Source organism: Thunnus albacares, chromosome 2 (genome assembly GCF_914725855.1).
Source record: "Thunnus albacares chromosome 2, fThuAlb1.1, whole genome shotgun sequence".
Classification (NCBI taxonomy): domain Eukaryota; kingdom Metazoa; phylum Chordata; class Actinopteri; order Scombriformes; family Scombridae; genus Thunnus; species Thunnus albacares.
In genome coordinates this window covers 39334000-39356790 of record NC_058107.1, presented here as the reverse complement: position 1 = coordinate 39356790, position 22791 = coordinate 39334000, and the positions used below count along the sequence as shown (strand labels likewise).

The 22791-nt window shown below is 45.2% G+C and overlaps 1 protein-coding gene across 1 annotated transcript; it reads right to left on the bottom strand.

Annotated features, from left to right (window-relative positions):
- Window positions 1-6007: 6007 nt before the first annotated feature.
- On the bottom strand, window positions 6008-20808 carry LOC122969563 (gelsolin-like). The gene is made up of 19 exons (XM_044335369.1): window positions 20708-20808; window positions 18970-19170; window positions 18440-18594; window positions 17862-18023; window positions 17430-17489; window positions 17242-17331; window positions 17057-17149; window positions 16838-16970; window positions 16612-16700; window positions 16300-16428; window positions 16133-16219; window positions 13513-13646; window positions 11929-12019; window positions 11675-11845; window positions 8238-8412; window positions 8026-8147; window positions 6473-6550; window positions 6340-6400; window positions 6008-6265 (listed from the first exon to the last, which is right to left on the bottom strand). Exons 2-19 carry the CDS (start codon window positions 19160-19162, stop codon window positions 6096-6098), a joined length of 2193 nt encoding a protein of 730 aa, XP_044191304.1. The 5' UTR covers window positions 19163-19170; window positions 20708-20808; the 3' UTR covers window positions 6008-6095.
- Window positions 20809-22791: the final 1983 nt, after the last annotated feature.

Below are 22791 nucleotides of genomic sequence, written 5' to 3'. Positions count from 1 at the left end.
TTCAGCTGTTATAAACATACCTGCAGCTGGTGTTCACCTGTTATAAACATACCTGCAGCCGGTGTTCAGCTGTTATAAACATACCTGCAGCTGGTGTTCAGCTGTTATAAACACACCTGCAGGCGGTGTTCACCTGTTATAAACATACCTGCAGGCGGTGTTCACCTGTTATAAACATACCTGCAGCTGGTGTTCAGCTGTTATAAACATACCTGCAGCCGGTGTTCACCTGTTATAAATATACCTGCAGGCGGTGTTCAGCTGTTATAAACATACCTGCAGGCGGTGTTCACCTGTTATAAACATACCTGCAGCTGGTGTTCAGCTGTTATAAACATACCTGCAGCTGGTGTTCAGCTGTTATAAACATACCTGCAGCTGGTGTTCACCTGTTATAAATATACCTGCAGGCGGTGTTCACCTGTTATAAACATACCTGCAGGCGGTGTTCACCTGTTATAAACATACCTGCAGGCGGTGTTCACCTGTTATAAACATACCTGCAGCTGGTGTTCAGCTGTTATAAATATACCTGCAGGCGGTGTTCACCTGTTATAAACATACCTGCAGGCGGTGTTCACCTGTTATAAACATACCTGCAGGCGGTGTTCACCTGTTATAAACATACCTGCAGGCGGTGTTCACCTGTTATAAACATACCTGCAGCCGGTGTTCACCTGTTATAAACATACCTGCAGCTGGTGTTCAGCTGTTATAAACATACCTGCAGCTGGTGTTCAGCTGTTATAAACATACCTGCAGCTGGTGTTCAGCTGTTATAAACACACCTGCAGGCGGTGTTCACCTGTTATAAACATACCTGCAGGCGGTGTTCACCTGTTATAAACATACCTGCAGGCGGTGTTCACCTGTTATAAACATACCTGCAGCTGGTGTTCAGCTGTTATAAATATACCTGCAGGCGGTGTTCACCTGTTATAAACATACCTGCAGGCGGTGTTCACCTGTTATAAACATACCTGCAGGCGGTGTTCACCTGTTATAAACATACCTGCAGGCGGTGTTCACCTGTTATAAACATACCTGCAGCCGGTGTTCACCTGTTATAAACATACCTGCAGGCGGTGTTCACCTGTTATAAACATACCTGCAGCTGGTGTTCACCTGTTATAAACACACCTGCAGGCGGTGTTCACCTGTTATAAACATACCTGCAGGCGGTGTTCACCTGTTATAAACATACCTGCAGGCGGTGTTCACCTGTTATAAACATACCTGCAGCTGGTGTTCAGCTGTTATAAACATACCTGCAGCCGGTGTTCACCTGTTATAAACATACCTGCAGGCGGTGTTCACCTGTTATAAACATACCTGCAGGCGGTGTTCACCTGTTATAAACATACCTGCAGGCGGTGTTCACCTGTTATAAACATACCTGCAGGCGGTGTTCACCTGTTATAAAAATACCTGCAGCCGGTGTTCACCTGTTATAAACATACCTGCAGCCGGTGTTCACCTGTTATAAACATACCTGCAGGCGGTGTTCAGCTGTTATAAACATACCTGCAGCTGGTGTTCAGCTGTTATAAACATACCTGCAGCCGGTGTTCAGCTGTTATAAACATACCTGCAGGCGGTGTTCACCTGTTATAAACATACCTGCAGCTGGTGTTCAGCTGTTATAAATATACCTGCAGCCGGTGTTCACCTGTTATAAACATACCTGCAGCCGGTGTTCACCTGTTATAAACATACCTGCAGGCGGTGTTCACCTGTTATAAACATACCTGCAGCTGGTGTTCACCTGTTATAAACATACCTGCAGCCGGTGTTCAGCTGTTATAAACATACCTGCAGCCGGTGTTCACCTGTTATAAACATACCTGCAGGCGGTGTTCAGCTGTTATAAACATACCTGCAGCCGGTGTTCAGCTGTTATAAACATACCTGCAGCTGGTGTTCAGCTGTTATAAACGTACCTGCAGCTGGTGTTCACCTGTTATAAACATACCTGCAGCCGGTGTTCAGCTGTTATAAACATACCTGCAGCTGGTGTTCACCTGTTATAAACATACCTGCAGCTGGTGTTCACCTGTTATAAACATACCTGCAGCTGGTGTTCACCTGTTATAAACATACCTGCAGCCGGTGTTCAGCTGTTATAAACATACCTGCAGCTGGTGTTCACCTGTTATAAACATACCTGCAGCTGGTGTTCACCTGTTATAAACATACCTGCAGGCGGTGTTCACCTGTTATAAACATACCTGCAGGCGGTGTTCAGCTGTTATAAACATACCTGCAGCCGGTGTTCAGCTGTTATAAACATACCTGCAGCCGGTGTTCAGCTGTTATAAACATACCTGCAGCCGGTGTTCAGCTGTTATAAACATACCTGCAGCTGGTGTTCACCTGTTATAAACATACCTGCAGCTGGTGTTCACCTGTTATAAACATACCTGCAGGCGGTGTTCACCTGTTATAAACATACCTGCAGCTGGTGTTCACCTGTTATAAACATACCTGCAGCTGGTGTTCACCTGTTATAAACATACCTGCAGGCGGTGTTCACCTGTTATAAACATACCTGCAGGCGGTGTTCACCTGTTATAAACATACCTGCAGCTGGTGTTCACCTGTTATAAACATACCTGCAGGCGGTGTTCACCTGTTATAAACATACCTGCAGCCGGTGTTCAGCTGTTATAAACACACCTGCAGGCGGTGTTCACCTGTTATAAACATACCTGCAGGCGGTGTTCACCTGTTATAAACATACCTGCAGGCGGTGTTCACCTGTTATAAACATACCTGCAGCTGGTGTTCAGCTGTTATAAACACACCTGCAGGCGGTGTTCACCTGTTATAAACATACCTGCAGCTGGTGTTCAGCTGTTATAAACATACCTGCAGGCGGTGTTCACCTGTTATAAACATACCTGCAGCTGGTGTTCAGCTGTTATAAACACACCTGCAGGCGGTGTTCACCTGTTATAAACATACCTGCAGGCGGTGTTCACCTGTTATAAACATACCTGCAGCTGGTGTTCAGCTGTTATAAACATACCTGCAGCTGGTGTTCACCTGTTATAAACATACCTGCAGGCGGTGTTCACCTGTTATAAACATACCTGCAGGCGGTGTTCACCTGTTATAAACATACCTGCAGCCGGTGTTCACCTGTTATAAACATACCTGCAGCTGGTGTTCACCTGTTATAAACATACCTGCAGGCGGTGTTCAGCTGTTATAAACATACCTGCAGCTGGTGTTCACCTGTTATAAACATACCTGCAGCCGGTGTTCACCTGTTATAAACATGGCTGCCTCGAGTTTCCAGCAGATCATTGCTCACTAAAGCCTCTTTCACACATGCAGTCTGTCCCTGAAATGTTCAGGAACATTTCCTGCATGGGGTCATGTGTGAATAGTGAAAGTTTATCCCAGTAATTAGCCAGAAACTATGCGTGAAAGAGGCTTGAGTAGCATTGTGATAGTGGGAAACATGCGCTCGGGGTGGGCTAAGAAACACCAGCGTTACACAGTAGATGACTGGGAAAAGTCCTGTTTACTGATGAATCCCAGTCTGAGGCGTGTGGCAGTAACAGAAGGTTACTGTGGTGTATCGAACCCACAGCAGGGCTGCAAACTTGGCACCTTTTTGGTGAAAATCGCAATTTCAAATCAAAATCAGGTAATTTGTGTGATTCGTTTAGATCTGAGGAGTTTTTTTTATTTGAAGGGGGGATGAGAGAGAAAACTTCGTATTTAATTAATGACTTTGAGAGCTGCATCCAACCAGATGTTGTTCTTTGCAAACTGTCACACTGACGAGCCGATGAGATTGTTTACAGCGTGACACAGACAGCGCAGAACATCTAAACACAGCATCACTCAACGTTAGCTCATAGTTCATAGCGACGGATCAAACATCAGAATTACACGACGGAACAACGACGGCAAGATTCGTATTATTGTTGTTGAGTGTTCGATCAGTGAAAACGAGTTAACATGAATGATGGACAGATAGAGAACAGTTTGCTACTGATGCTAACTGGCCAGCTAAGCTAACGTTAGCCTCGTGCTTGGTAAGTTAACGTTTAGCCAACTGAAAGTAAATAACGTTATTATTAAAAGACAATAACATGCTGTCACCTACATTACCACTGTAGGTGGTTACGTACAGTGTGTACAGCCTGTTCAGATATACAGTAGTGAGTGAAATGTATTGCACGTTGTATTTTAGACTAAAATCAATATATATAATTTGCAGGTACAGTGGGTATCATATAGGGCGGGGTATCAATATAACACAGTACCAAGTAGTATCGTGGCACTACATAGTGAACACAGGAAGTGACAGTTATCTCCGACATGCAACGTCTAATATGTTCATTGACATGTATATCCGTGTCCTTCTGGTGAACGTGTTGCTGCATCGTGTTGCTCTGCAGTAACGTCACTTGGACTGCAACGTGCTCCGACGTGCACAAAGGTGCGAGGGACCAATCATCACTGCTTGCAGCTTTAATTATTATTACTATCAAGGCCTGAGCATGAAACTCACGTAACTTTGCACATGCATCAGAAGTGGCGAAAATTTGAACAATTTTCAAAGTAAAAGCCCGACCTTTAAATTTTACATGATGATACACGATGATGATGCACGATGACACATCTGCAGACTCTTGGAGCCAAACAGGAAGTCTGTAGAATCAAATAATGGTCATAAATATTCTGAGTTGGTGAATGTGTAACAGAGTTTTTGTAGCTGTAGAAATATTTTGTGTGTAATTAAAATTTGTGCAGGATTTTTTTCAACAGTGAGGTTTCACAAAGTCTGAGAGACGGAAACACAAAGTTCCGACCTGTGTGTGCGACACTGACGTTACAACTACAAACCGCAAGTTATGAGTGTGAACTTTGACCCTGATTTTACGTGTGAATCCGATTGGTCAAACACAGAGTCAGTCTGTCCAATCAGAGGGCAGATGGTTCAGTTGCGTTCATCCACCTGCAGGTCTTCAAAGATGGACGTCGGTGCGGCTCTCCTGGATGCTGCAGATATTAATGTTAAACATTCTACGTGTTGTGTATTTAGCTTGTAGTGACTTAGTAATGACTTTCATGTTCAGGAAGGCTGCTTTATGTACCCAGAATAGAGCAGTAATGTAGCTTTCTGTTAGCAAATGTCTGCTAGTCTGAGCTGCTTTATGCTTTTATGAGCACTTTTTCAAACTCCTCCTAGAGGGTTCATTAGATTCATTTGAAAGGTGGTTGGTATAACTCTCAGGTTAAAGTCATACTAAATTAAGAAGAAATAGTTGATACCTCGAACAACGACGTCATAGGTCATCTTCCAGATTCCAGACACCGTCTCTACGTTTATAGTTAGGGCCGACCAGACTCGCCCTGGACCAGACGAAGCTGCGCTGATCGGATGATCACACAGCAGTGACTGTTTCCACACTCAACGACCACAATACCTGTGAATCAGCAGGTAGTTTACACGCCTGTGAGGCGTCAAACGTCTGCTGACAGAGCAACATGGTGCAGTTTTAAGACACCACATCGCAAAATATAAAGCCTGCACTGAAAGGTGAGACGCTCAGACACTGATGGATGGACATCGCTGCCGTATAAATATATACTAACACAGTCACAGTATTTACAATAATCATATAATCATATATACAATAATCAGTAAACATATAAACACTACAGCGCTGAGTATCCTAATAACCACCAGTCAGCTGTATCTGAGACTCGTTACGCCACAAAGTTCATGTTTAAATTAATTTAAACAAATCACTTGTTAGTTTGAATGAATTCAAACTTGACTTTTTGAAAAGTGACGCTGGTCTGAAGTCAGCGTGACGTGTTCACTGTTTAGTTTATGTGCGGGAAACGAATGCAGGTTTTTGTGTGTAGACCTCACTGATGCATCTGACCCCTGCTGTCAGCTGACATGTTCACGTTGCTCTGATTGGATGAATCACCTCGGCGCCCGCTAGAGGCTCAAATGGATCAGACAGCCAGACGGGTGTGCAGGTAGACAGACAGGTAGATTTATTTATGATATAGAGCTGCTTCATCATGTGAAAACAGGAGGTGACATCACTGGGTCACATGTTTTACACCTGCAGGCTCTCGATGGCGCGCTGCAGCGGGTCGACGGTCCAGAACTCACGGTTCCAGCCCAGAAACCAGCCGGTGAAGGTCGGCGGTTCGAATCCCTGCTTCACCGTCACTGTGGGGGTGCGGGGGTCTCTGCCAGCCGGGTCGCTCTTCAGGTACCTTACAGCTGCACGGCAAACTGACAGTTAGCATCTGTTCACCTGTTCATCTATTAAATGTCTAACCTCCTGTCTGTCTCACCTGACACGGCGGCCTCGGTCTTCTCCTCCTCACGCGCCTCGTTTCCGATCCAGACAAACACCTGCAGGACGACACAGGAGGTGAGGGACACAAGGGTCAAGTTTTGTAACTATGGTGACGGCAGGAGACTCACCTGGTCCCAGGTATCCAAGATCATGACATCATCAGGAGCGAGGTCATCCTGTGTCAGCTCACCTGGAACCTCCTCCATCTGAACACAGACACACACACAGCAAACTGGAATATTATAACTGATCAATTTACAATTAAACGATCAATAAACAATAGAAAGGTCACCAATTAATCAAAAGCTTGTTCATAAATTATATTTCTTATTAATTATCTCCACTGGCTATTAAACAGTATCAATCAAAGAACCACCATAAAACCGTAGCAACCAGTGTGTTAACCACTAGCAACCAGTGTGTTAACCCGTAGCAACCAGTGAGTTAACCCCTAGCAACCAGTGTGTTAACCCGTAGCAACCAGTGAGTTAACCACTAGCAACCAGTGTGTTAACCCGTAGCAACCAGTGAGTTAACCCCTAGCAACCAGTGTGTTAACCACTAGCAACCAGTGTGTTAACCCGTAGCAACCAGTGTGTTAACCCCTAGCAGCCAGTGAGTTAACCACTAGCAACCAGTGTGTTAACCCGTAGCAACCAGTGAGTTAACCCCTAGCAACCAGTGTGTTAACCCCTAGCAACCAGTGAGTTAACCCCTAGCAACCAGTGTGTTAACCACTAGCAACCAGTGTGTTAACCCCTAGCAACCAGTGAGTTAACCCCTAGCAACCAGTGTGTCAACCACTAGCAACCAGTGAGTTAACCACTAGCAACCAGTGAGTTAACCCCTAGCAACCAGTGTGTCAACCACTAGCAACCAGTGAGTTAACCACTAGCAACCAGTGAGTTAACCACTAGCAACCAGTGCGTTAACCCGTAGCAACCAGTGAGTTAACCCCTAGCAACCAGTGTGTCAACCACTAGCAACCAGTGTGTTAACCCCTAGCAACCAGCGTGTTAACCCATAGCAACCAGTGTGTTAACCACTAGCTACCAGTGTGTTAACCCCTAGCAACCAGTGTGTTAACCACTAGCAACCAGCGTGTTAACCCGTAGCAACCAGCGTGTTAACCCATAGCAACCAGTGAGTTAACCACTAGCAACCAGTGAGTTAACCCGTAGCAACCAGTGAGTTAACCCCTAGCAACCAGCGTGTTAACCCATAGCAGCTAGTGAGTTAACCCCTAGCAACCAGTGAGTTAACCCGTAGCAACCAGTGTGTTAACCCCTAGCAACCAGTGAGTTAACCCGTAGCAACCAGTGTGTTAACCCATAGCAGCCAGTGAGTTAACCCCTAGCAACCAGTGAGTTAACCCGTAGCAACCAGTGTGTTAACCCGTAGCAACCAGTGAGTTAACCCCTAGCAGCCAGTGAGTTAACCCGTAGCAACCAGCGTGTTAACCCCTAGCAACCAGTGAGTTAACCCCTAGCACCTAGCATGAAGATTAGAAAGAAGCTAATGTTTGAAGTCTTTAGTACTCAAACGATTGAGTGTTATTGATCAGTTTGTTGTTTATTGATTGCCTGTTAATGACATCACTGATCATTAAAGCTCAGTGAACAGAAACCCTGCTCAGCAGTGTGTTAAGAGTCATGTGACCAGATCATGTGAGCAGACAGACCAAGAAGTTCCCGGTCTTGTTGGAGCAGGCGAACAGACGAGGAGGATGAGCCTCCATTTGGTCCTTCAGCCGAGGGGACCGACAGTAGTCCTCCTGTCCCCCCAATGCATCCCAGAATGCACCTGGAACCACAGACAGGCAGAATTATGCGCTTCAGATGGACAGATAAACAACACAGAGACCTCCCTCAAACCCCCGCCACCCCACCTCACCTTCCTCCTCCCCCTCCTTCAGCAGGGTGGGGGTCACCTGCAGGAGTCCAGCCAGGCGTTCTGCTCCCTGGGCTTCAGCCGAGCTGCTGCTCCCCCCGCTCCACAGCCAGCAGCCGGAGGGCGACACCAGGAGGAACACATCACAGGAGTTCAGACTGCGGGAGGATGGGTCCACCTGAGGACAGAGGATTTACCTGAGGACAGAGGATTGACCTGAGGACAGAGAGTCCACCTGAGGACAGAGGGTCCACCTGAGGACAAAGGGTCCACCTGGGGACAGAAGGTCCACCTGAGGACAGAGGGTTTACCTGAGGACAGAAGGTCCACCTGAGGACAGAGGGTTTACCTGAGGACAGAAGGTCCACCTGAGGACAGAGGGTTTACCTGAGGACAGAGGGTCCACCTGAGGACAGAAGGTCCACCTGAGGACAGAGGATTTACCTGAGGACAGAAGGTCCACCTGAGGACAGAGGGTTTACCTGAGGACAGAGGGTCCACCTGAGGACAGAAGGTCCACCTGAGGACAGAGGGTTTACCTGAGGCTAGAGGACCAGAGACATGGCTAGGATTGGGTAGAACTGGCTTAAACTGGTTTAAACCAGACATCCAGACCAAAAACACGAGGCGTTCAGGGACAGTGTACAGTGTATTGTATATTGTATGTACTGTAGATATAGCATTAAACAATTAAACTGAAACAGTTACAATTTAAGAGGACAAATCATTTTTAAATGTGAAATAATGTTGAGGATTGTATGTTTGATGGTAAGTTTTTCTATCTCTACATACAGATGGCTGACAAATTAAAGGAGAAACTGGTCCAGGTCCGAATGCTTGACCCCTACAGTAAGGGAATCTGGTGGCTCTATGCTGCAGGGGGCATTTTGCCAGCATGGTTTGGGTCCACTTGTCCCCTTACGCTGGGATCCTACTGGGCCCATGTGCACCGTGTTCCGGCTCTGAAGCAGTTTTGCGCCGTCGGCACCCTCTACCGCCAGGAGCGTGTCAGAAGTGGATCGTCTTGACTATGAGGAAGCCATCTTTTAAATTCTGTTGCACTCCTACTACAGTAATTACAGCAGCCTAGTCAAAGCTGATTAAGTGCCTTAAGGCTACCGTAATTACTGCAGTAGCAGGCCAACTAAACTGCCCAATTTTGTTTAACTTGCTCAGCTTTCATTGATTTGGTCATTTTCCTTGATTTTTGTGCCTCTACTATGGTTAGGTAAGCTACTTAGTTAAATGGTTTCTTTATTCATCTGTTTTAATTGTGTTTATTGTTGATATACAACCAGGAGTTTGCACAAGGTGTTTTATTTTGAAAATTGACTGGATGATCAATGCTGCTTCTGTGTCTGACTTCCTGCCCAGCTCGATCTGTTCTGTGCTGCTTGACGCGGTGTCCATGAAAAACAGACTAGGCTAGAACACGGTGCACACGCGCCCAGTGAGATCCCGGCGTCAGAGGGAAGGGTCACTGCAAATCAATACAAAGTTGTTGCGAGTGATCATCTTCATCCTATGATGAAACATTTCTATCCTGATGGGAGTGGTCTCTTCCAGGACGACAGTGAATGGTTTGATGAGTATGAATGATGTGAATCATATGTTATGACCTTCGCAGTCACCAGATCTCAACCCAGCTGAACACCTATGAGAGATTTGATTTAGGACCGATATGTTAGACAGCGCGCTCCACCATCATCATCACAACACCACATGAGGGAATATCTTTTGGAAGAATGATGTTCATCCCTCTAGAAGAGTTCTGGCAGCACGTGGTGGCCCAACACCTTACTAAGACACTTTCTGTTGGTTTTGCTCTAATTTTTCACCCATCTGTATATCTAAAGGAGCCTTAAACATAAATACTGTCTTTCTGATATTGCTTTTCTGACTGTAGGAGTCGGGAAGAAGTATTGTGTAGAGCCTCAATTGATAAATTGAGGATTATGGTACCAAAAACTGTTAAGGATAATTGAAATGTACACATTTAAAGATGTTGTAGCCAATGAATGTTTCTTTTTATATTGAGTGGAGGCTACTCAAGTTAAGAGTTATACATTATACAGGGATGAATACTAAAGAAACATCAGAGATTATTGAATGCTGTATTGAGGGCAAGACGGTTAGTTCTGGATGTTTTAGTCAAGAAATGGTAATAAAAGTTGTGAGGCAAGTTTCTTTCAGACACTAAGTGTAAATCAATTTCTAGATTAAAATAAAACACAGATTCCAAAGTTAAATTTTGCGGAGAACATGATCAATGTGAGGTTTGAATGCAAGTTCAGAGTCAAGATTAAATTAGATCAACTCTATCCAGAGAAGTACCATCATTACATGTTATTATTAGATTTTGTTTTAAGACTCTGATTTGTACCAAAGACCATAATGTAAGATTTTGTTTTAATGAACAGTAGTTTATTAGACAAGAGTCAGATTCGTAAGGTATTGAAATCCGATTGAAGGGCAGTTTGGATTTGCAGTAAATGAGGTTTAGAAGTATAACTGACAGTATCATCTGCATATAGTCGCACAGAAGAATTAGAACAGATTACAGGAAGGTCATTAATAAAAACAGAGAAAAGAAGTGGACACAGTGTCGAACCCCACCACCTCTTTGTTGAACAAATAAATCAGACTTACTCTCTTCAAGGACAACACATTGTCTTCTGTTATGTAAATAAGAGTTAAACTATAATAATGCATTTTGAGATAGATTGACTGCATCAAACTTATCTAAGAGCAGGTAGTGATCAACCAAATCAAAAGTCTTCTTGAGATCAATAAAAATAGCTGGTGTAAGGTGACCAGTATCGGATGTTGAAAACAAATCATCAGTAAGTTTTAACAGAGCAGTGGTTGTTGCTTGATTAGGTCTAAATCTGGATTGAAACAGCAATAGGATATTAGTCTTAAGACACCGTGATAACTGATTAAAACTGATTAAATACTTTAGCAAGAGAACAGATTATTAATATAGGTCTATAATTATTTAGATAAAGAATATCACCATCTTTGTGAAGTGGAGTAATGTGTGAATATTTCCAGATAGCTGGTAATTTACAGGTAGATAACGATATGTTGAATAAGTCAGCAAGCAGGTATATGAGAATATGAGAGGCTGATTTAATATTTCTGGATTCAAAGTCCTGCACCACTTCTCAAATTCTTCTGTGGACGTTGTTCTCATAAAGGAGAAGGAGAACTATCAGAGTAGGAAGAATCGGGTATTAAGTCAGAGCAGACAGAGGAAAAATGCAGACTGAACACTGGGTAAAAAATAGAGTAATGAATTATCATATTGCTATCTCTTATTTGATTAATAGGACGTTTATCTAGAGTGTTTATTTTGGCTTTTATAAAGGAGCGTGGGGCATTCAGGGACTTAAATGAGCTTGGGGTATTACAGAACTTAAAACGGTTGTGTGTCTCACCTCCACAGCTCTGGTGTCTCCCGCTGGATTGGCTCGAACCTGGAACAGGCGGGTATCTGCCACCTCTGATTGGCCACCCTCTCTCGAGGTCCCGCCCTTGTACACCACCATTGGCTGGCCCCTGAACAGGCTCATGAGGTGGGCAGGCTCTTTTCCCTGAACCACACGTACCTGGAGACAGAAGGTGGTCAGTGTGAGGCCTTCAGGCTCAGAGGATTACAGTCCGCTGTACCAGTGGTCACAGGTGTACGAACCTGTACAGCAGCACCGCCTAGCTCATCATCCAACTGAACAGCCAGGATCGCCGATGCTCCGACCTCATCTTGGCTAGACTCCGCCCCCTGCCTGAAGAGAGAGAGAGAGAGAGAGAGAGTAAATTTTCTTAAAGTTAAAATTTTGTTTTTTTTTAATCATTTTTATTTATTTATTTATTTATTTATTTTACCCTGAACTCTGATGAGTGAAACTCAGAGTTTTCGGTTCCAGAACAGCTGATCACAATTTGTTTAATCAGCTCTGAGTATGTTCACTCTGAGTTAAGCTCATGTGTGGTGAATGACAAAAGCTGTCATCAATGAAGCTCCGATACTACGAGTCACCATGGCAACAGGTAAATAAAAGGCAGAGCATAGCGGCATTAATGCATGTGTATGTGGACGATGCACATTAATCCTTTAAAAAAAAGAGCCTGAGTCAGAGCGGGAAAAGTGTCAATAAAGTTTTATTCAATGTCGTCCATTAATTGATCTTTTATCAGACTTACATTTCCTTAATGATGATAAAGTGGGATCTGACTGTGTATCAGGTTGCAGCTACATTACATTTTAAATATATTTGTTCAAAACACAGGAAGCAGCAACTGAAGATTAAAAATATAGTTAAAGATTTAAAACATATATAGATCAAAGACACAGACCTGACTCTAGCTCACAGTCTGATCAATAATAATGTATTTGATGATTTGTACTTGAAAAGACGTTGATATTAAAGCAGTAGATTTTAGATGTTTAGACGTCTGTTTGTATCTCAGCTCAACATCACTCAGTGATGCTGCTCACTCAGAAATATTAACATATAATCTCCAATATTACAGGAACGATGTTCTATCAGTGCGACCAATCACATCATTAGTGATAGGGATCATTATTCATTGATCCTACGCATCTAAAGCTTCATACTGATTGTTTAAATTTAAACTGAGATTAAACATTATGTGTCAGCAGCTGCTCTAACAAACAGAGTCTCAGTGTTATAACAGAAGGACATGAAGAGGTTTGATTCTGAGCTGAGGATCAATTCATGCTGTTTGATATTTGACTGTGAGAGAAAAAGGGGTTAACTCACTGGTTGTTACGAGTTAACACACTGGTTGCTAGGGAATAACTCACTGGTTGCTAGGGGTTAACACACTGGTGATTCTGACACACTCACACTCAGAGATTCTGACAGTAAACCTCCACTAAATAATGTGCTTCGATACAAGCTTTGATACGACTGAATGAATGAAGACATGAAACTGTGAGAGGAAACTCAGAAAACCTGCCAGCGAGCAGGTTAGCTTCACAGAGTCAGTTACCATGGCGACTGATCCTGAGTTTAAGTTATCTCTCTTTCTGGTACTGAAAACCCAGAGTTTCCCCTCATCTCGGGGTTAAACTTCACTACTTCACAGAGTTTTCACTAATCCCACCCTCTGAAACGAGACTCAGAGAGCCAACAGCTGGAGGAGTGCTCCTCTACAAACATACTAAAAAACAAAATACACCTGAGACAGTCAGATGCTTTACCTGAGAGATGGGAGAACATGTTTAAATTAAGTTCACATGATGAAATCTCACCATATGTAGATGATGTGACCCTGTCTGTCGCTGTGTTGGTACTCATACTGGATGATGTAACTGTCTCCTCCAAAGAACTGACCGAACATCGACGAGTCCACCGCTACCTTCTCTGATCCCTCTATACGCCACACCTGCAGACGGACAGGTGGAGAGACAGGTAGACAGAGAGTAGACGTAGAGACAAAAGTTTGACTGAGTCCTAAATAAAACAGTTGTTTTCTATTCAAAAATTAGATGAACATTGACATTTTATGTGGAAATTGTGAAAGGAGTGACTGCAATACACCAGAGGAAAGAAAAGAAGAAAGTTGGAAGAGGATTTCAGAGATCAGAGAGAGATCAGGACTTCAGAGAAAGAAAAAACAAACAAAAGAAGAGGAAGAGACGGAAAGTAACAGCAAACTACTGGACACTGAAATCAATAAATCAATAGGTTTTGGCATTTAAAACTATAAAACATGTCCCATCTGAAATATTAAAGTTAACAGCTAACAAGCTAGACACCCCTCAAACCCAGACCACATCCAGCCAAACTCACACTACACATGCTGAACTACAACACAGCCTTTCCCCGAGGACTCACCCCCCTACGCAGCCAAGTACAGCCTCTAGTCACCCCCCTGCATCTGTCCTAGGTCTGGCCTCTAGTCACCCCCTGCATCTGTCCTAGGCCTGGCCTCTAGTCACCCCCCTGCATCTGTCCTAGGTCTGGCCTCTAGTCACCCCCTGCAACTGTCCTAGGCCTGGCCTCTAGTCACCCCCTGCATCTGTCCTAGGTCTGGCCTCTAGTCACCCCCTGCATCTGTCCTAGGTCTGGCCTCTAGTCACCCCCTGCATCTGTCCTAGGTCTGGCCTCTAGTCACCCCCCTGCATCTGTCCTAGGTCTGGCCTCTAGTCACCCCCTGCATCTGTCCTAGGTCTGGCCTCTAGTCACCCCCTGCATCTGTCCTAGGTCTGGCCTCTAGTCACCCCCTGCATCTGTCCTAGGTCTGGCCTCTAGTCACCCCCCTGCATCTGTCCTAGGTCTGGCCTCTAGTCACCCCCTGCATCTGTCCTAGGTCTGGCCTCTAGTCACCCCCTGCATCTGTCCTAGGTCTGGCCTCTAGTCACCCCCTGCATCTGTCCTAGGTCTGGCCTCTAGTCACCCCCCTGCATCTGTCCTAGGTCTGGCCTCTAGTCACCCCCCTGCATCTGTCCTAGGTCTGGCCTCTAGTCACCCCCCTGCATCTGTCCTAGGTCTGGCCTCTAGTCACCCCCCTGCATCTGTCCTAGGTCTGGCCTCTAGTCACCCCCTGCATCTGTCCTAGGCCTGGCCTCTAGTCACCCCCCTGCATCTGTCCTAGGTCTGGCCTCTAGTCACCCCCTGCATCTGTCCTAGGCCTGGCCTCTAGTCACCCCCCTGCATCTGTCCTAGGTCTGGCCTCTAGTCACCCCCTGCATCTGTCCTAGGTCTGGCCTCTAGTCACCCCCTGCATCTGTCCTAGGTCTGGCCTCTAGTCACCCCCTGCATCTGTCCTAGGCCTGGCCTCTAGTCACCCCCTGCATCTGTCCTAGGTCTGGCCTCTAGTCACCCCCCTGCATCTGTCCTAGGTCTGGCCTCTAGTCACCCCCCTGCATCTGTCCTAGGTCTGGCCTCTAGTCACCCCCCTGCATCTGTCCTAGGTCTGGCCTCTAGTCACCCCCCTGCATCTGTCCTAGGTCTGGCCTCTAGTCACCCCCTGCATCTGTCCTAGGTCTGGCCTCTAGTCACCCCCTGCATCTGTCCTAGGTCTGGCCTCTAGTCACCCCCCTGCATCTGTCCTAGGTCTGGCCTCTAGTCACCCCCTGCATCTGTCCTAGGCCTGGCCTCTAGTCACCCCCTGCATCTGTCCTAGGCCTGGCCTCTAGTCACCCCCTGCATCTGTCCTAGGTCTGGCCTCTAGTCACCCCCTGCATCTGTCCTAGGTCTGGCCTCTAGTCACCCCCTGCATCTGTCCTAGGTCTGGCCTCTAGTCACCCCCTGCATCTGTCCTAGGTCTGGCCTCTAGTCACCCCCTGCATCTGTCCTAGGTCTGGCCTCTAGTCACCCCCCTGCATCTGTCCTAGGTCTGGCCTCTAGTCACCCCCCTGCATCTGTCCTAGGTCTGGCCTCTAGTCACCCCCTGCATCTGTCCTAGGTCTGGCCTCTAGTCACCCCCTGCATCTGTCCTAGGTCTGGCCTCTAGTCACCCCCCTGCATCTGTCCTAGGTCTGGCCTCTAGTCACCCCCTGCATCTGTCCTAGGCCTGGCCTCTAGTCACCCCCCTGCATCTGTCCTAGGTCTGGCCTCTAGTCACCCCCCTGCATCTGTCCTAGGTCTGGCCTCTAGTCACCCCCTGCATCTGTCCTAGGTCTGGCCTCTAGTCACCCCCCTGCATCTGTCATGTCACATCCACTGTAGGTCCAGCCTGGAGCTCCAGACCTGAAACCACCACAGCAGCAGCGGTGGCAGCTCCACATCCAGACCCCACACCGAGACCCAACAAACACACACAGGCAGAAGGGCCGACATGATCCTCCTCATGGACTCTAATTGAAAGTTCCAGGATGAACAGACCCTGTTCCCAAAGCACAGAGCAGAGAAGATCTGGTTCCTCACCTGCTTTTCTCCGTCTCCGCGGTCCACCATGCTGTGCTGAGCTGCCATGGCCTCTGATTGGTGGAGAGATGATACGTCAAACGGCACCTGTCCAATCAGAAGGCAGATCAGTTCTCTAGTGATCGATGATGAGAGCGGAGCTGCTAATTCTGAATCTGATTGGTTACCTTCTCTATCTTTGCGATCTGATTGGATACGTAGGCGGTTCCCATGCCAACGGTGTCGTCAGAGTCCCTCCAGTCCTTAAAGAACTGTTTGAAGAGCGGAGTCTCCCCGAATTCAGGGAGGACCTGGACCTGAAGGGGACAGAGTCAGGACAGGTAACACCTGCTCACCTGTTCACCTGTGTGTGTGTGTGTGTGTGTGTTCACCTGTGTGTGTGTGTGTGTGTGTATGTTCACCTGTGTGTGTGTGTGTGTGTGTTCACCTGTGTGTGTGTGTGTGTGTGTGTGTGTGTGTGTGTGTGTGTGTGTGTTCACCTGTGTGTGTGTTGGGTAGTTCATCTTGTGGATGAATTGCTCTGAGTTCTTTAGAACAGCATGACGCTCCTCAGTGTTCGCCTCCTTCCCTGCAAACACACGCACACACACACACACACACACACACACACACACACACACACAGGTAGATTACAGACCAGTGTGAACTGGTGTCAGACCATTGTGAACTGGTTTCAGACCAGTGTGAACAGAGTAAAGTTTGAACCTTTCCAGACAAAGATGTGTCCGTTGGCTCCGTTGTCGAGGATGAAACACTCGCTGGACTGCAAAGCACTCTGGGAGAATGGGTTCTGATCTGCTACCATGGTAACCTCCATTTCACCATCGGCGTTGGACACCTGAGAGACAGACAGGTAGAGAGACAGATGAGCACTTCCTGCTGCTGCATCACAGTAAAAGCCAAAGTATTCAGTAATCATGTGACCTTGTAAAGTTTGGCCAGTTTCCTGTTGGAGGCGTCCATCTTGGTGTCGTCACTGATGTCGGCTTCAGGCAGCTCTGGCTTCTCCCCGAGAACCTGAGGTCAGAGGTCAGCAGGGAGGGGTCAGAGGTTTGTATGTTAATGGTGGTATAAACACATAAACAACATGTCAGGTCATGTGACATTACCTCCAGCATCTTCGCAGGCTCCGCCCCCTCGTCACAGAGCAGCAGCTCGGCCCGCCCACACCGCTCGTTGTCACGGATACCCTTAGACACCTGTCAATCAGTCACAGACATGTGACCATGGGTGTGATTGTCACCGGCTAATGATGATGATGATGATGATGATGTAATGAGGTGATGTCACCACTCACCAAGGTCGCCTTCAGCTTCTCAAAGCGGTTGCTATGGGAACCAGACCACTGGATGATTTCCTGTAGAGAGAGAGAGAGACAGGATCAGAACTGTCTCTCTGCCTGTCTCACCTCTCTCTATGTCTGTCTCACCCCTCTCTCTGTCTGTCTCACCTCTCTCTCTCTGTCTGTCTCACCTCTCTCTCTCTGCTTGTCTCACCTCTCTCTCTGCCTGTCTCACCCCTCTGTCTGCCTGTCTCACCTCTCTCTCTCTGCCTGTCTCACCTCTCTCTCTGCCTGTCTCACCTCTCTCTCTGCCTGTCTCACCTCTCTCTCTGCCTGTCTCACCCCTCTCTCTGCCTGTCTCACCTCTCTCTCTGCCTGTCTCACCTCTCTCTCTGCCTGTCTCACCCCTCTCTCTGCCTGTCTCACCTCTCTGTCTGCCTGTCTCACCTCTCCCAGGTCCAGTATGAAACTGTCTCCCTGGTTGAAACTCTCCCAGCTGACGGGAACTTCGGTCGCCCTGACGATCCGTCGACCTTTGACCTTCAGCAGCCTCTGAACATCCACGTCATTGGTCAGCACGTGCTGGAATCCTGAGGCCACACCCCCTTTCTGAGGTGGGAGAGACAGGAAGTGATGTCATCAGTTCTGAACAAGAGACAGGATCTTTGACCCAGAATGTTACTGACAGAAAAGTTACGTATGTTTACTGTAGTATCAGTAGTAGTACTCGCAGTACTCGCAGTACTAGTAGTAGCACTGCTAACTATTGTAATGATGATAATTGTACTACCAGAACTCTGTAACAGTGTTAGTTATGCATTAAACAATAAACAAAACAACAAACAAAAAATAAAAAACTAATTTAAAAGCAAATAAAAGTTTCTACAGTAGTGCAGGTAGTAGTAGGAGTACTAGTAGTACAGCTGGTACTGATACACTGGTAGCACAGGTAATATTGGTGGTACTAGTAACACCAGTAATACTGACAGTACTAGCAGTACTGATAGTACTGATAGTACTGATACCATGTATTTGAGTCCAGTTTTGAAGTATCCGGTGAAGGTACTGGACTCGTGTCCCTGGACTTCGCGGTACTGAACTGGTGCCCCCTGCAGGAAGTCATCCATCTGGACTGCAAAGATGGCCGCCGCACCGCTCTCATCCTGAGAGCACTCTGAACCTGCAGGACAACGTGCCAATCAGAGAGCAGAACCAGGGTCACACCTGTATCAGCTGTTATTTATTTCCTGCTCTGCAGCTGACAGACGCTCCGGGAACCTACAACTTCATATCAAATACGGGACTTTTAAAGTAAATTATCACTTTTATAGACTTAAATAACATAAGTCACGATTATGAGATAATTATCAATTAGGATAAAGAGTTCAAAATTATAGTGACTAATTTATTTATTTTCAAATAATCTGATGTGAATTTTGATTGATTAATACATTGTGTATTGCAATATTAGCACAGGTGTATGGTAGTACTAATTCTACTACTAATACTAATACTACAGGTGCGTTGTAGTATTAGTACATGTATATTGCAGTACCTTGCCAGTAGTGCAGGTCGTACTGCAGGTGTCCTCCTCGGGTGGCGGTGGTGTGCAGAACCAGGTAAGCGTCTCCGCTGTAGAACCCTCCGTACAGACTCTGAGGAACAGGAACCAGTTCCAGGTTCTCCACACGCCACACCTGAAGCCCCGCCCTCTGACCCGCACGCTCAAACTCCGGGTGGAACACCATGATGTCACCTGTAGGGGCGGAGTCACACAACACCTGAACACCATGATGTCACCTGTAGGGGCGGAGCTACACAACACCTGAACACCATGATGTCACCTGTAGGGGCGGAGCTACACAACACCTGAACACCATGATGTCACCTGTAGGGGCGGAGCTACACAACACCTGAACACCATGATGTCACCTGTAGGGGCGGAGCTACACAACACCTGAACACCATGATGTCACCTGTAGGGGCGGAGCCACCTTTAAGATTATATGGCTCACAGTACTATAATATAGCTGGTAGTATTTGTAGTTTTACTACAAAGAGCACGGAGCTTCACTACTGTAGGACTGATGCTCAGTTTAGATAATATAGATTTAAAACATGCAGAGAGGATGAACACTCGATGACGTCAGTGACCACCACACTCAATGCCACCAAAGTGTCTGTTGATTTTGACATTTCATGCAGGAAAGTTGTGGTAATTTAGCAAAATTGAAATTCTACAGAGTTTTTTTCAGTATGTGTTCACTATTTCCTGGAGAGAGTGAGAAAGGTGAGGCAGCCTGAGAGACGAAACTCAGAGCAGAAAACCTGCTTTTTAGTTTGTTGCTGTGAGAGGATTCTGTTTAATGAATCAACAGCCTTTAAACACACGAACAGGTCTGACTATCAATAAACTGTTGAATTCATCCGTGAAGCAATCAGCTGAGTGACTCATCTTTTCCAACAAACAAGCTCTGATACAGCTGGGAGAAGCAGGAAGAGACTCGCCCAAAGACAAACAAACAAAGGTTTAAACTACAGACAGTGAACGTGTCGTCAGACAGAAAGAGGTTTATACTACAGACAGTGAACGTGTCGTCAGACAGAAAGAGGTTTATACTACAGACAGTGAACGTGTCGTCAGACAGAAAGAGGTTTATACTACAGACAGTGAACGTGTCGTCAGACAGAAAGAGGTTTATACTACAGACAGTGAACGTGTCGTCAGACAGAAAGAGGTTTATACTACAGACAGTGAACGTGTCGTCAGACAGAAAGAGGTTTAAACTACAGACAGTGAACGTGTCGTCAGACAGAAAGAGGTTTATACTACAGACAGTGAACGTGTCGTCAGACAGAAAGAGGTTTATACTACAGACAGTGAACGTGTCGTCAGACAGAAAGAGGTTTATACTACAGACAGTGAACGTGTCGTCAGAGGTGTGAATGTGTGAATTGTAACTTCAGAGTTGGAAACTGGAAACAAACTCATGATTAATTGATGAGAAGAAGAACTGAAAACTGACGACTGACAGTGATGATGTTGATGATGAAGAGTTTTCAGTCTAACTACCATCTTCATCTTTTCTTTTGTCTGTTTCATCTCTTTAACATGAATCTGACTGAACAAACAGAATCAGCTTTATACATATTACAGACTGATAAAATCAATAAAACAGTCAATAACACTGATTGATACTGATCACCAATGATCACTATTGTTTGGTAATGATCATTAATAATCACACTGGTGATCAGCAGCAGTTTGGAAGTGAAATATGAAAGAAACTCACCGTCAGTGTTTGTGTTCAGCTGGATGAAAGTGTTGCAGACGAAGGCTGAGCTCCACCTGAAACACTGACAGAGGAGGGAGAGGCTGTGGGGGAGGGGCTGCAGGTAACTCTACCTGTCCAACCCCCCCCCCCCCCACACACACACACACACACACACACACCTCCCCCTCTGTGCAGCAGAGTGGTCACACCCAGCTGGAACACATCCAGCCTGATGAACAGCTGCTGCTGAAAGGAGAAGTTCTGTTTGTAAAACTCACGAAAGATAATCAGACGAGGAAGAAGAAGAACTCAGATACTTTACTGCAGTAAAAGTACATAAGTATTATGAGCTTGATGTAGTTAAAGTATTGCAGTAAAAGTACATAAGTATTATGAGCTTGATGTAGTTAAAGTATTGCAGTAAAAGTACATAAGTATTATGAGCTTGATGTAGTTAAAGTATTGCAGTAAAAGTACATAAGTATTATGAGCTTGATGTAGTTAAAGTATTGCAGTAAAAGTACATAAGTATTATGAGCTTGATGTAGTTAAAGTATTGCAGTAAAAGTAGTGGTTTGGTCCCTCTGACTGATATATTATTATATATGACATCATTAGATTATTAATAGTGAAGCATCAGTGTTAGAGCAGCATGTTACTGTTGTAGCTGCTGGAGGTGGAGCTAGTTTACACTACTTTATATACAGTTAGCTAGTTTAGTCCACTGGTTCCCAACCTAGGGGTCGGGCCCCTCCAAAGGGTCAGCAGATAAATCTGAGGGGTGGTGAGATGATTAATGGGAGAGGAAAGAAGAAAAAACAAAGTTCTGATACACAAATCTGTTTTCAGGTTTTGGACTTTTTCTCTAATCTTTGATTTTTGCTGAAATATTGGATCATTTGAACATTTATTGAAATGAAAGCATGTGAGAAGTTTAGAGGGAAAAATCACTATTTGGTGGAGCTGTTAACAACTCATAGACATGTGAAATGTGACCCCGACTACACACTGCTTTTTGTAAGACATCAAAAGACAAAAAGGTTGGAAACCACTGGTTTCATCTTTAACAATGTGTTGTATTTTAAAAGCTTGTTATATTATCCATTGTGTCAAATCTTCATCTGAAAAGTAACTAAAGCTGTCAAATAAATGTAGTGGAGTAGAAAGTACAATATTTCCCTCTGAAATGTAGAAAGTAGCATCACATGGAAATACTCAAGTAAAGTACAAGTACCTCAAAACTGTACTGAAGTACTTGAGTAAATGTATTTAGTTACTTTCCATCACGTCTTTTTTTCACTGTTGAATGTTTAAACGTTGAATGATTGTGAGGACACAAACAAACAATAAAGTAATAAAATCAGTTTGTTTCTGTGAGAACGAAGCAAACGGACGCTTTGACCTCCAGAATGAGATCAAACATGTCAAAACAATCAAATCTCACAACACATAAAACAAGTTCAAACAGAGAGTTTAAGTGAAGCAACAGGAAACAAATTGACAGCGACATTAAAACACTACAGACGTTTAAATATTGATGTTTTGGATGTGAACAATTTATACATTTAATGCAGTTAAACAGAGACGACGACGCAGCTCAGAGACATGGAAGAGATCAAACATCCAGAGCTTATAATGACATGATATGTTAATGATATGTTAATGATATGTTAATGATATGTTAATGATATGTTAAACTGTGTGTGATGTGTACAGATGATCTTTGCAGTACGTCTCACTGCTTTACTCAGTAAACAAACAGGAGGAAATGTGCATCTGTTCGGGACTATTTTCAGCGGCGGATGAATCCACACTTGATGCTGTATTGCAGTGGTGGGCAAATAGCGGCCTGTGGGCCAAATCTGGCCCTTCAGCATGCTAACATGCTAACATGCTAACATGCTGCCATCAGACTAAAATAATGCTGTTAACTCTCATCGGGATCTTTGAAGGCAGTTTGAGGATTATTGATTGTTGATCTTGGATGAAGTTATATTGACTGATGGAGGCAGAATGAACCAGTTGTTTCATCCTCAGTGAACATAAAGCAGCTTTATGAGATAATCAAATTAAACGTTATCGAACGAGCTTTTACTGCTGCT

What these genes read in the sequence shown, in the direction of transcription:
- LOC122969563 (XM_044335369.1), bottom strand. Translation starts at nt 19,162, where the DNA reads ATGGTGTTCCACCCGGAGTTTGAGCGTGCGGGTCAGAGGGCGGGGCTT. An exon ending in AGAAGCTGAAGGCGACCTTG is followed by an intron (nt 17,332 to 17,429) that starts GTGAGTGGTGAC and finishes ACTGATTGACAG; the next exon opens with GTGTCTAAGGGTATCCGTGA. An exon ending in AGATCGCAAAGATAGAGAAG is followed by an intron (nt 16,220 to 16,299) that starts GTAACCAATCAG and finishes CTGATTGGACAG; the next exon opens with GTGCCGTTTGACGTATCATC.